Source organism: Poecilia reticulata, chromosome 16, assembly GCF_904066995.2.
Source record: "Poecilia reticulata chromosome 16, P_reticulata-male-v2, whole genome shotgun sequence".
Classification (NCBI taxonomy): Eukaryota; Metazoa; Chordata; class Actinopteri; order Cyprinodontiformes; family Poeciliidae; genus Poecilia; species Poecilia reticulata.
In genome coordinates, this window is record NC_088845.1 from 5,132,784 (window position 1) to 5,146,855 (window position 14,072).

The 14,072-nt window shown below is 36.7% G+C and overlaps 1 protein-coding gene across 3 annotated transcripts in view; it reads right to left on the reverse strand.

Annotated features, from left to right (window-relative positions):
- The window catches only part of znf385d (zinc finger protein 385D), a 106,296-nt gene that overhangs the window by 20,784 nt on the left and 71,440 nt on the right, over positions 1-14,072 (reverse strand). For all 3 annotated transcript variants that reach the window (XM_008430995.2, XM_008430994.3, XM_008430996.3), the window contains exon 4: positions 8,227-8,395. In XM_008430995.2, the coding sequence (XP_008429217.2) occupies positions 8,227-8,395 (169 nt within the window). The remainder of the gene's footprint in view (positions 1-8,226; positions 8,396-14,072) is intronic.

Here is a 14,072-nt window from a genome sequence, read left to right on the forward strand (position 1 = left end):
CTTCTCACTTTTATTTACTGTTCAATAATTGTTACGTTAATTTAGCATAAATCTGCCTCACCTTCTGATTTTAGTTGGCAATCAGTTCTGTTACCAGGAAATGACCATATTAATCTGATGTTGAATATATTACCAGATAAAAATTTAACCCTTTCTTTTAATAAGAAAATAAAATTTTAAGAAGAGTAATTTTATTATAAAGTATTTCTGCTCTTACTTGAGTAAATTTTCTGTATTTTCTACCCACTGAATGAAAAACAAACATGTTTTAACCAGAACTTCATCAGACACAGACACACCTGCAGTTTCTGTTAAAGTTTCATAAGTTTTTTTACTGAAAGAAACAGATTTGGAAAAAGTTTATTTTGTTACTTATATGAATTATTGTAATTTTGTTTCTTAAAATACCAACATTTCCACTTAACTTTATATTTTGGTCCGTCTGATGATGTAATTTTTGAATATTAAATGATTGATAATTGGATCAGTTACTCAGTACTTTTTAAACTTTTTACCAAAGACTTTTTCACTTTTATTTGAGTAAAAATATGTTGAAGTGATTCTGCTCTCAGCTGATTTTCGGTCCTCTACTCGCCTCTGGATAAATGACAGACTGACATCTATTTTCTTGATGTCATCTACCTGCACTACCGGGCGTTATTAGTGAATCAATTGGAACTAATTTCAATGTAATAAACCATTAATTGACATTTAATGGTAGGCCGGTTAATTGTTTGCTACGGGAACCGTGGGGCCGGTCCTGCAGCTCCTGCCTGGCTGCAGCGTTGCACAGCTGAGTCGGCGCTGCTGGCGCTGCTCCCCTGACAATCTGCTCTTTAATAGCTAATATCAGGGTACATTTCCTCAGGCGCTGGGCTGGAACTGCGAGATGGAGGGATGCGCTGTGGGCATTTCTTTCAACCTCTACTCTGTGGTGCTGCTGTAAGGACACGAACACTCAAACCTAACAGGCTGCTGCTGAGTCATCCGCGTCATTTATCCCACCTCTCTGAGCAGACGCTCATCCAGCTCAGACAACATGCACCTTCAGTGATGAAGAATCAGAGCGTTGAAGCGGCTGGCTGGACAACGGCCCTCTTACTGCATGTTTTTATAAGTTTTAGACCACAAACCAATGAAGTGGCACCACTGAAAGCTACTTCTAAGCTTCGACAATGTCCTCATTTTAAACTTTTCTGAGAAGAATGAATTTAAAAGCCAGCAGCAAAGGAACAGATGTAACGAGAGACGCAGCTAATGGAGACGGTAAATCTGCAAAACACAAAATACTACCAAGTAATCTTGGTCTGGTTTCTCGTGCAAATATTTTAGTAGACTTGAAAAAAGACAAAACTAAATTACGAGTAACTTTTCAGTAAGATACAGAAGTTTGTTTTAAGTACATAATTCCTTAATACTGAAAAAGTACTTTTTTATAAAATAACATTGAATAATACAAACTAAATGCTGTTATACATAGCATTTAGTATGCTATGTATACTAAATGTATACATAGCATATGTATACATTTAGTATACATGTGCTACTAAAGTAGCATGTATACATTTACAGTTTACTGTAAACTGTTTACAGTAAACAGTTTAATTGTTTACAGTAAACAGTTTACTTGTTTACGGTAAACTGAGTGTTTATCACCTGATGTTATTTTCAAAAGATTAAAATAATATGTTCCACTTAAATATCGCTCTGCATTTCAAAATACGAGATTTTTTTTGTTTGCTAAAATGAACGATGAGAGCTAATTACAAATTATGTTAATGATGGTAGCTATGTGTTACACACAGAGCAGCTCAGGAATGATGGATCATCTGGTGTTGGTTTGGGGGCTTCAAATAAAAATCTGCCCCGGGCCCCAGAAAGGCTTGGACCGGCCCTGATCGCAGTCCAGGCACGTTGTGTACAGCGAAAATGCTTTAATAATAACCTTTCTGTATATTGTGCTGCTCTAGCAGTTTTCATAAGGCAGTGCCAAAAGTCCAAAAAATGAAAATTTACATGTCGATTTGTAATATACGTCGTAATCCATATATGGTCATCACTCCTTCCTGTTTGAGTGACTCAAAACGTTATTTATGTTTCAGAAAAGTTTTAAAATTTTTTGAAAACCAACAGAAAGATCACCTCGGGCGTTTTTAGATTTTTTTTTTTAATTGCTTTGGTGATTTTCATTCAGCAAAATGTTTCAAGAGGGAATGCAACTAAAACAAAAGCAAGAAAGTTCAACTTTCTCCATGATTTTACAGCTTTTCAGGCGTTTTGAGGAGCTTTCTTTCTCTAAAGCAGGAGCATTTGAAAGATACCCGACAGTCTTAGTGAGTCTAAAGTCATTTAATAACAATAAAGCTGTTGAGTTTTGCTTATCGTGCGACAGACATTTATTTCCAGCAAATAAATGTGAGAATTCAGCAAAAGAAAACAATAAGGACTGCTTCCCAACAAACTTAGCTCTGGTGAAAATGCATTATTCATGAGTAATTTAGTCAGTTTATCGGTGTCTATTGCCCCATTTTCCCTTTAATTTACATTTTTTTGCAACTGGAAGAAGTCTGTCAAAGAATAAAAAGTGATTCCAAACACATTGTGAGGAGCAGAAGTCGAGAAGCAGTGCTCAGCTTCTTGACAAATATGGCAGTGTTTCACCATAATGACTTACACTGTGTAGCTGACTGCCAAAATAATCTTAATTTGACAGCTCTGATGGCTCTGTGTGATTTGGACAACTTAAAGCTTTTCCCCTCCTGTAATTCAGGGGGGGAAACTACAGCCTTACTTGCATTTGACTCCATTTGTCAAGTTTCTTTGCTTAAAAACAAGACTTCAAATGGGAAATGAAGTAAACAGAGTATTATTTGTGTGGCACAATCACACGTATTTTTAAAAACAGAAATGAGCAATCAGCCAGCATTGTTAACACCATAATTTTCATGAATTTAAGAGCAAAAACAAGCCATTTTAAATCCTCCTTCAATAAAAGCCAGCAGAGCTGTGCCTCCCCGTGGTTTCCACCTACTCTCGCTGCGGCCATTACTCCACCACCAAACTGAGACTTTCATTAGAGCCCGTGAAACACTTCAGCCGTTCTGATAATGCAGCATTTATCCGCCTTGACTATTAATTCTTCTGACATGTGAGCACATTAATATTCATTAACCAGAACTGCTTGCGATAAACCAGCCCCCCCCTTGTGCTCCTGAGATCTCAGGTCTGTGTTACAGAATCGTGCAGGTGATATTTTTTTAAGGAAATGAACTGATTAATGTTTGTTGTCATCTTATTATGGCTCCTTTTTTTATCTGTTTATTATGTTCACAGTTGCTTAAAGTGATTCAGGACTAGTTTTACTTGTTGGCCTAAATATGTTGTAATTTTCCTATGAACTAAAAAATTTCTGTTTGTGATTTGCCAAAACTCATAATTACTTCAGAAATTTACATCTTTTGTTATATTTGTCACCCATGGAGGTCGGCATTTTTCACCCGATGGGTTGGTGACGCGTTTTGGTCCATTCTGCACTGGACTCTACAGAGTAAACACAGCTAGGCTAAGGCCCCGTTTACACGACAACGATTTCGGGGGAAAACGGAAGAGTTTTGTTGCGTTTGTAGTGTGCATTTACACGAAACCACCGAATGTTTTCTCTAACAACGGCACAGATTGAAAACGGGTTCCAGAGTGCGATATTTCCGAAACGTACCGTTTTCCATTGTCGTGTAAACCTAGAAAACGGATCTTTTCTTCCAGAGAATCCTCAGCTCATGCATAGTATGACGCAAAACATAGCTGCTTCCTACAATCCACAGAAGAAGAAACTACTCACAATGCTGGTGTTACTGTTTCCCCATCAGATTCGGTTCCCTCAGCGTCTCTTCACCGCTCCGCTCCACCCAGGTGGCAAAATACACGGCTGCTTATTAAGCGCTCTTATCTAGAGAACTACGGACCAGGACCAGCCCCGGCTCCAGACGAGTTTAACAGGAGGGGCACCGACTTATTTTGGGGGGACAAAATGAATCTACGTTGCTGAACATAGACAACAACACCAGCAGCATACAGGCTACTTGTTAACAAGCTTAACGTGCTGAATTGATATTAGCCAGTCATCTTTTAGCTATCATCACCTGCATCCAACAGCTTTACTCAACTCAGTCGGTTAGTTTGGGGAAAAAACTGTGCCAAGTTATTTATGTTTTGCTGGTTTGCTGCCATGATTCTAACACACACCTGCGCAGCAGCAGGTCTCCTTCGCTGCCTCACAGGTGTAAACCCAGCGCGAGCGTCTCAGCTTTCATGTTGCGTTTGAAGGCGGCTCGGAAAAACAAGTTACGACTTGTTAGCAACGGATTAAACTGTTTTAACTGCTGAAAAAGGTAACAGAGGACACGGATATGGGACGTGCGGGAACTCCTATTTTATCAAATTGATATAGGAATAACAGACTGTTGGCCATTCCGAGGTAAAAACAATAAACAGCTTCCAGTCCTGGCCGCTACAGACACCGTGAAAGCTCAAACAAGGTTTTTTGGCAAAGTTATCCCACTTTTTCCAACTGTATGCGCCCTAATCAGACGCACACAATGCGTGTTTTCTCACGCAAATCCACATGCCTTCAAGTACAACTTTTTAAAAAAAACATGTGCACTTTCAAAGCTTCAAAGAACCTAGCACCAACTAGGCGCAGCGAGAGCATTACACGTTTTCGATGTGTACCGTTACTGTGTAAACACAGATCGTAATTAGAACGTTATCGTGTAAACGATCCAACAAAAACGGAACAAAAGTGCCGTTTTTATTGGATTGTTGTCGTGTAAACGCCCCCTAACTTTACCCCAGTAGTTGCTTATCGTATTGCATTTGACTGGTGTAATTTTAGGTAATGCCACACTGTGATAAAAAAAATAAATAAAAAATAAAATAAAAATTTAGACGAATCTGGGTAATTTCCCACATGAAAGAAAGGAGAACGCAGTGCAAGAGCCGGAGTGGAACACAACTTAAAAAAAGGACCTACATTTTTGCATCTCAACATTTCTCTCCAGAAGACTTTGAGTCATTTGTACGAACAAAACAGACAGGCAGAACTGGACGCTCTTTCAAGTGCTAACAGAGCTAAACTGTTAGCAAAACCAGCAATCCCAACGGACCAAGATCAAACCGGACACAGAGCAATAGAACCCCTTACCGGATCACACAGTCAGAGGTAAGTGTCATTCATTGTTTCATTATGAAGCTGAAGGCAGCAGCAGCAAAACACCAGCAGCTCCTACGGCCAACTCTGTCCTCTTCCTCTGTTTGTTTCTCCTCCTTTTCATCACCTCTTGAGATTTCTGTTTCCATCGATTTCAACGCGCTCCGGTTCAAATTAAGAAGTCTTAAAGACGTTACTCATCGCTGTTTTGGTTTGACAGAGCTAGTGCAGTTGGACCTTTAGACATCATTTAAAAGAAAACACTGAGGATAACTTCCTTTTTCACATAAAATAGACAACAATGGGCTGACGTCAGATTTTATTAGGATTTGTCTTTTGTCTTTGGTAAAAACCACAAGTCATTTCTCCCACTAGCATTAAACTATCCAGTCTATTTTGGTTGTATTTACCCAGAATGCCCTGCTCTGTAGTCCACATCCTGCTTTTGGAGAAATTAACTTCACCAAACTGAGACCTTAGTTTTTAGGCACACCAGAGGTTTTGATTCACAACAGAGTTCAGTTATATGTTCACACCTCCCCAAAATGAACCAGACTTTAAAGACAAACAAGCTGGATCTTGATTAGCTGGTGGATGCCTGCCAGTCTGGAAACTGTCCAAAAATAACCTAACAGCAACAGTGAAACATGGATGTGGGAGTGTCATGATCTGGGATGCTTTATTGTTGTAAACCATCTTACTATAATATAATCCACCACTAAATTTACTGTGCATTTGATGGTCTAAGGAAAAAGTGACACTATCTGCAAAAAGATGAATAAATAAAGCTGAAGCTGAACTGGACCTTGCAACATGACAGGGACTCCAAACACACCTATAAATCCACAGAGAACTGGCTGAGGATTAAGGAATAGAACGTCCTGTACCGAGTCGGAACCCAGACCCATTGTATTTCAAAAACAGAGACACTCTCATTAATAACATGCATGTAAATCTGCATCACTTCAGCTCTGTTCTGCAGTCGTAAATTTCTGTTACAATGAGAAATGGTCTTAGAAACCACAAATGGAAAATGTAGTTTTCAATTTTTGGTAAAAAAAAACAAAAAAAAACATAATCTTATAATTGAGTAACAGTGCAGCCTACGTGGGAGTACAAGGTTCTAATCCAGAAAGCACAAATTAGCTTTGACATTTTTATAGGAGGGATGTAAATCTCTAAAATATTCTCTATAAAATGGAATAAAACAACTTATATTGTGCATTAAATGCCAACAGTATTCATCTTCATGCCTCTGCTTCTTCTCTAAATTTCCAAAGTCAAAAGTGCCAGCTTTCATAATTTCTGCAGACTAAGAGAAGATTATATTATCCCTCACATATGTTCGTCGAGGAGACAGAAAAGGACTTATCAGCAGTGCAATTTGTTGCCAACTCAGAGCAACGAATAATCAGCATCTGGTTCCCATCAGTTGCTGAAAGATTTATTTTTTGCAAACCATTTAATGCGTGTTTTGTCCAGGACATAACCATGAAACAAACACCTGGACAACATCACAGGATTTACGCCACTGCTTGCACACAACAGCACAAATATACACTTTTAGCGTCTGCTAGCAACAATGTGTACCTGCCAAAATTTTAATTAGAAAAATGGCACATTGGATAAAAACACAGAAAAGAATAACTTTTGGTATTCTCAGTTATGGAAGTTGAAACAAAGGGTGGTATTAAGCCTTCATAGGTTTTTATTTCCTTAAAAAAAGAGTGAAAGCTGTTTCTTTTTTGATTATTTCTTCTTTATTTACTTCAATTTTGCCTTATTACGTCATTCTTTTGTGTACTAGTTCTTGGTTTATTCTTATCTTTAGTGCATTTGGATTCAGCCCTTTCTGTTGTTTATTATTAGCTTCAGGAATTCACTTATGCCTTTAGAGTTCAGGCAAAAGTGAACTTGGTGCTGTATTTTTCAGAGATTTGCTACCTATTGTCAACACTACGACAACTAGAGGTTTTAATTAAGAAAACATAAGGGAAAGAGAAGTAGGTAAATTATGCTAGCTTGACTATGACAACCTTATCATGTTGATGTGATGTGGAATTTGGTGTGTCTTGGTTCAGTTAAAAAAAAAAAGTAGACCTAAACACCAGCTCTAACAGATCATCAGTTCAGCAGGTGCTTAAATTAGCTAATCAACCACCGTTCTGTTAGATTAGCTATTAGCTGCGGTAGCTAATCTATCACAAAATAAACATCAAGCCTGAAAACTTAAGACTGTAACAAACTGAAGGTTCTGTTCTTTGTGTGTGAAATGTTTGCCTGTTTTATGGAGCTGAATCCTGAGACATTAGTGCCGTTGTCAGTCAGCTGCTATAGAAACGAGTCTGTGAAAGGGAGAATAAAGAAGAAAAAAAGAGTTTTTTGCGTTATTTTTCCCTTTGCTGTGGCGCACTGCACTAAATTAATAATACCTACATCTCCAGGTTTCATTTTGATAACAGGAATTGTTCTACCACGGCAGCGCAGCTATAGATGGCCTGTAAAAAAAATTGTCTTTTCTCCTTCCATGCGCAAACGTTCTGGATGCAAACAATAACATGCAACATGTCAAAACAAAACATGTTCATTAATTTCAAAATGGCTTTCAAAAGCCATTATACAGCCCACATTGGGTAAAACTAGCTGCCCAAATGTGCTGGAACTCAGCTTGGGTTGCTAGGTGATGGGCCGGGGTTGCTAGGTAACGGGCAGTGCCTGCTGAGTAGTGACGTTACATTCCGAAAGTCTTTGAAACGGCTCACTTTCAGGACAACAGAAAACATTAAGTCATTGTCAAAAACCGGTTGGGCGTTTTTTTTAAAGAGCTTGGAGTGTTTTTAGAAGCAGCAGAAACCCAAATCGAAGTACAAAAAAACCTCCAGTGAATTTTAAGAGCTTGTGTAACTAACGGCAGGAGGAATAAGTGCATTTTAAGGTTAATGTTGCTGAGGTGCAGCAGCTGCATAAAGCCCACATGGAGCGTGTGTCGGGGAATGTGTGGAGGGCAGGAAAACACAGACCTTTCCTGTCTGTGCCGTTGGGGACCTGCAAGGTGTTGATGCCCTTGGCGGTCTCCTGGTTGGCCGTTTCCTTGGTGACCGCTGAGCCTTTGAGCTTACTCTTCGGGGTTTCCAGGGCTTTTAGCTTCTTGGCATGTTTGGTGCCCTTGTAGTGGGCCAAGGCCTGGCTCTGTGAGAGGACCAAACAAAGATATATTTAGCAGGCGAAAGCAGCTGAATGTAGACGCAGTATGGAAAACAAAGAATAATATGTCTATACAACAAAGCTAAACAGGATTAGCAGAGCAGTGGAATGGAAATTTTTATTTAGTAAGCGTTTTTACTGCTTTTTGTTTTTGCACCGGCTAAATAAATTACACAAGAAAATCAGTCATACAAGATACGTTTTTCTTCTATGCAGTAATTTTCTTTTCTATAATTTCTCAAATATCCAACGTGTGATTACAAGACGATCACTGAGCAGAGAAACGCAGTCAGCAGGATTTAGGGCCAGTGAAAAAAGCCAAAACCAAGAGAGAGACCTAATTTGGAGAAAGCTGCTTGGAGCCCACTCTGAAACATCTTTGGAAAACCACTGGACTGGTCCTAATCCTTCCATTTTTAGGCATTTTGTGTCCAATCTGTGTGATTTGTTCAGTGGAGGAATGACATGAAAGTGAACACGCAACGAATAGTAGAGAAAAAATCTTCTCTGCTGTGCAACTTCACCTAAATGAGAAGGTGGAGCAGCTGAAACACATTGTAGAAATCAACTAAAGAGACACAAACAGTTGGGAAAATCAATACATGGCTGTAGAAAACAGACTTTTGTTGCATTATTAAGGTCCTAAATGATGCATAAAACCTGAACACTGACAATCCTGGAGATCAAAGATTACATTTTTACCTGTACAAACTTAAAACCCCTCCAAACTCATCCATATTTTCTTTTTTGCTTGTTTCTAAATATCACTGTCGTTATTCTGGTATAAAGTTGTTTTAGTTTCAGAATCTCACAATGAAAGATTTAAAAATATTTGACCTAATGTTTGTGTAATGGATACACATGTTTACAAGTTAGAAAAAAAATATTTTCTAAATATTTCCCTCTCAGATTCCCAATAAAACAACAAAAGATTAATTTATTTTAAGACATTTTACTCATCCTTACCAGGTGAACCAATAGTTGTAAAAAGTATGGAAGTTTCCGCCTTTCTTTTCTCAATTGACAACAGAATTGTGACAATTTTACTATATAGCTACAAATATCGTGGATTAAGCATTTTTTGATTTTACAGTCTGAACACGTAGAATTACTAACGTTCACCTTCAAAACAACAAATTCACCGAGACACAGACAGGAGACGCAGACTCTGAGCTGTCCTTGTTTACCGCTGAGGATTTCCCAGCGTGCTTTGCCTGTGGCAGGAAGGAAGCCATGAAGGAAGCCATGAAGGAGGGATGAAACTGCCTCTTGGAATAAATAAATCAGCCAGTTTCAGGAACCCGGAAAACACCAGCATGGATTATTATTTATGGTCCACGGCTAAACAAATGCCAGCATCTAATTTTGTTTTCAGTCTTTAGATCCACGGGCTCCCCCTGGTGGTCTGTGAGGTACTGCATGTAAACGACCGTTTATTTACCGTGACGTCAGCTCAAAGTGAGACGCTACAGCTAGCTTAGCAACGGATTGTGTTTAAAGATAATGATTGATAAATGGCTTTTAAAAGAAAATCAGAACATACCAGCGGAAAGAAAACAACGCCAGGATTACTGACAAGATCGGAGGAAGCAAAGTCAAACCTTAAGGGAGGATCCGTGTCGTTCATTAGCTGTGAACGAGTCTCATTTGGTGAGAACTGTTCTTTGTTTCCAACGACGTCGCTTGCTTATAATACTCTGCTCGCACGTCATCGGCTATTGTTACTTTTATCAGTTATTTTTATTGAATAAAAAATTATTAAATTGAATTAAATAAATAGATAAATACAACAGGATGGGTGAATTGTTTTTATATTTACTGGCGCAGAAGATGATTTCTGTTTCTGCCAAAGCAACTCTAGTCTGTATTAATTTCATTGTGCTTATAAATTACAAATAGCCCCAAAATGTTATTAATTCACACAGCACTTTGTAAAAGAACAACTTGTTTTTTTAATTTCCACGTGTTAGACATCACTGGAAAGCTTTAAGAATCAGTAAATAACTCAAAACGTCCTCGACTTGTATGGTTTTATCGTGGTCAAAAAAACTGATATTTTCATTTCTGGCTGTATATTTTTTAAGATGTGTTACTGCAGGGAAATTTTAAGTTAGGTGGTCTGTGAGTGCTTCTTAATTGGATTAAATGATCCTCAGCCTGAACATTTTACAAACACTGCTTTAGATGCTTCATTTTCCTAAAAATGATTGTAAAGCTTTCATTGTTTCTCTTCGGGCTACAAATCTTTTCAGTGTTTTTTTTTTTTTTTTTGGGATGATTTCCTCTAAGCAGCATCACTTTTTCAAACTAGCTGCACGTCTTGTCCTGGCATGTAACTATTAATTTGACCCCACATTCATCACCCTGCAGGTACCAAAGACCCGGCTAACAGTTTGTCATGAGTCTGCTGTAATATGGATGGCTGTTTAATGCAGCCTTAGCGATATTTCATCTTTTATCAGCGCAGTGAAATGGAACGCCCGGATTCCACGTCTGGCACGCGTTTTATTAAATCCAGGAGTGAAATGATTTGTTTTCCTTCCAGATGCTCTTTGAAGAAGACAAGACATGGAGAGAGAGAGAGAGAGAGAGAGAGAGAGAGAGAGAGAGAGAGAGAGAGAGAAGAGAGAGAGAGAGAGAGAGAGAGAGAGAGAGAGAGAGAGAGAGAGAGAGAGAGAGAGAGAGAGAGAGAGAGAGAGAGAGAGAGAGAGAGAGAGAGAGAGAGAGAGAGAGAGAAGAAAGAAAGAAAGAAAGAAAGAAAGAAAGAAAGAAAGAAAGAAAGAAAGAAAGAAAGAAAGAAAGAAAGAAAGAAAGAAAGAAAGAAAGAAAGAAAGGAAACCAGCGATGCTGTAATTCCTGAAGAGGTTAAATTTAGATCCGGAGCCATTATCACAGAAATGTTCCAGGCTATTTGAAAGGAAGGATTCATTTAGTTTTAGGTTTTTGTTTGGGTCTAGTTTCCAGTGCAAATACTTTAGTACACTTAAAATAAAATAAAACCAACTTAGCTGTAACTTTTCGGCAAGATACAGGAGCTTATTTGAAGTAAATAATTCCTTAATAATATTAATTAAAAAGTACTAGTTCCATTGGTAGATTATTATTATGGGAAAATGTCTTGTTATAAGTGAAATAACTTGCCAGTGGAACCAGTATTTTTTAATTAATATCAAGGAAATAAACTTCTTAATCTTGTTGAAAAGTTAATTGCAAGTTTGTTCTATCTTATTTCAAATATAGGTATTTGAATCAGAAGCTGGATCAAAAGTTCTTGGTAACATTTTGTAAACAATTTTTTTTCACTTGAAAACTTTTTAAAATCAATATTAAGGAAATATTTACTTAAAATGCTCCCATATCTTGCTGAAAAGTTGCTTGTAAGTTAGTGTTGTTGTATTTCAAGTGTACTATAATTGCAATAAAAAGTAGGGCAAAAATACCTGTTTTTTCAGTGATTAATGTTCAGTTTGACCTCAGAATCATTCACTTTCACATTTATGGCAACACTAACATTTCCTTCCTATTTTTAGTTTTATGACTCTTTGTTATTCACTGCAAAAACACACAATCTAACCAAGTATTTTTGTCTTGAAATAAGGCAAAACTAACTTACAAAACTAACTTTTAAGCAAAATGTAATAGATTGTTTTAAATAAACAATTCATTAATATTGATGAGTGACAGATTATTTTACCTATAACATGGGGAGAATATCTTGTGAAATAATCTGCCAGTGGAATAAGTACTTTTAAAAATCAATATTAAGGAATTATTTACGTTGCCGAAAAGTTACTTGTAACTTAGTTTTGTTTTATTTTAAGTGTTTTGAGATATTTGGACTAAAAGGCAGACAGAAAATCCTTGTCATGGTTTTGTATTTTTGCAGTGCAGCTTTGGATTTCTGTGGGAGTTTAAATGTTTCGGGTTATCATCCTGCTGCAGGTCTTGGATCTTTTTCAGCCTCAAACAGTTTTTTTTTATTTTTGGGATTGTTCTGCATTTTGCTGCACTTTTGTTCTCATTGTGTCAACATGCAAGCATAATTTATGACTCTCTTTCAACAGCAGCTTTCTTTTTGTCACTTTATTTGTAGGTTTCACAACAAATCAAACATTTTGGCTGATTTTAATTTGCTAAACTCGCCTGAAATTTCCATTTTCAGGTGATCATAATGGTAATCTGTGAGATGCTCAAAGCTTGGTGTGATTTTTATTATAAGCCTCGTTTTAAAACTCTCCTGTCTCCTGCTGAGGTCTGCAAAGAAAAGCTGTTTTTGTATGGAGTCGTAAAGGGACACGATTAAAATTTTTAATCAAGTTAATTGCTGGGTGTGTAATTAATTAAGTGAAATTAATCACATTTTAATCCAAAGCTATAATATAGAAAATAAGCAGCATTTTCAATTCAAAAACACTTTTTTGCTGAAAATATACTGAATAAATAGACATGTAGGACAAAGTATTGGAGCCATACGAGTAAAAAATACAAATAAAAAAAAATGTAATTATGAAAATAAAGTCATAACACTACAAGAAGAAACTCGTACAAGAAAAAAGTCAAAATAATATGAAAATAAAGTTTAATAACATGAAAATAATGGCATGATATTATGAAGATAAATGTGTAATTTTACCAGAATAAAGTCAGAATATTATGACCTTATTTTTGTAACTCTACAAGATTATTCTTGTATTATTTTGACTTTATTTGCACACAAATTTATTCTCATAATTTTATTTTTTTTATTTTCTAATCTTCCATTGTTTATATGAACTAAACGACAAATATATTTGTTTTTAATTTGCCATTTAGGTCATTCAACCATCAGACTGATGCAAAGTGATGGTGTTTTATGCTTGAATAAAACACCATCAATGTTTTATTTCCTTTTAGCACAATAGCCTTTTTATTTTTTTAAATTAACCCTCTGTGTGCGTCTGAATTTTGGTTGTACCAGAAACAAAACGTGGAGTCAAAAGTGGAACCTTTAAAAAAAAAAAATTCTAAATTTTCTCCATGTTAAAATCTATTTATTTAGTTAATTAATCAAAACTGACATGTTAATGTGCACAAACCGACTCTATTAGGTTAATTCTGAAGCCAATTAATTTTACAGATTTTTATTTAACAGTAAATGAGTGAAGGAGGGCCACACTTTTCAGATTTCTATTATGAAAAAAGTAGAAAATCATGTTTTATTTCGACAGATATTCACTTCTATGCGTTTGTACCACAATATCCCCAATAAACTACAATGAAATTCTAGTTTTAAGGTTTTTATTTCAAGCCACCATGACCTGTCTATTAAAGCGGAAATTGTTTTAGAACAAAGCTAAAAACTATTATTGCTCCAAAACAATAAAAATCCACTAAAATCCCAAACCACAGAGAGAACCCCCAAAAGCCTTTTCCCAACATGATTTGTTCCAAACCTTAGCAATTAACTTTATGAAACATAAAGCAATGAGCAGAAAATCCAGCCATAACACGTCATACTCCATAAACTAAGATGATGTAATTCATTAAAGAGCAAAAATAAAATGCAACAATCTCCTGTTCCCAAAGGAGATGCTAATTAATCTGGCCAATTAAATTAAATATTATTTTAGTGCTTATGTTAGGACAGGGAAACCTGTTTAAGGAGTTATACTCATGTTTTATC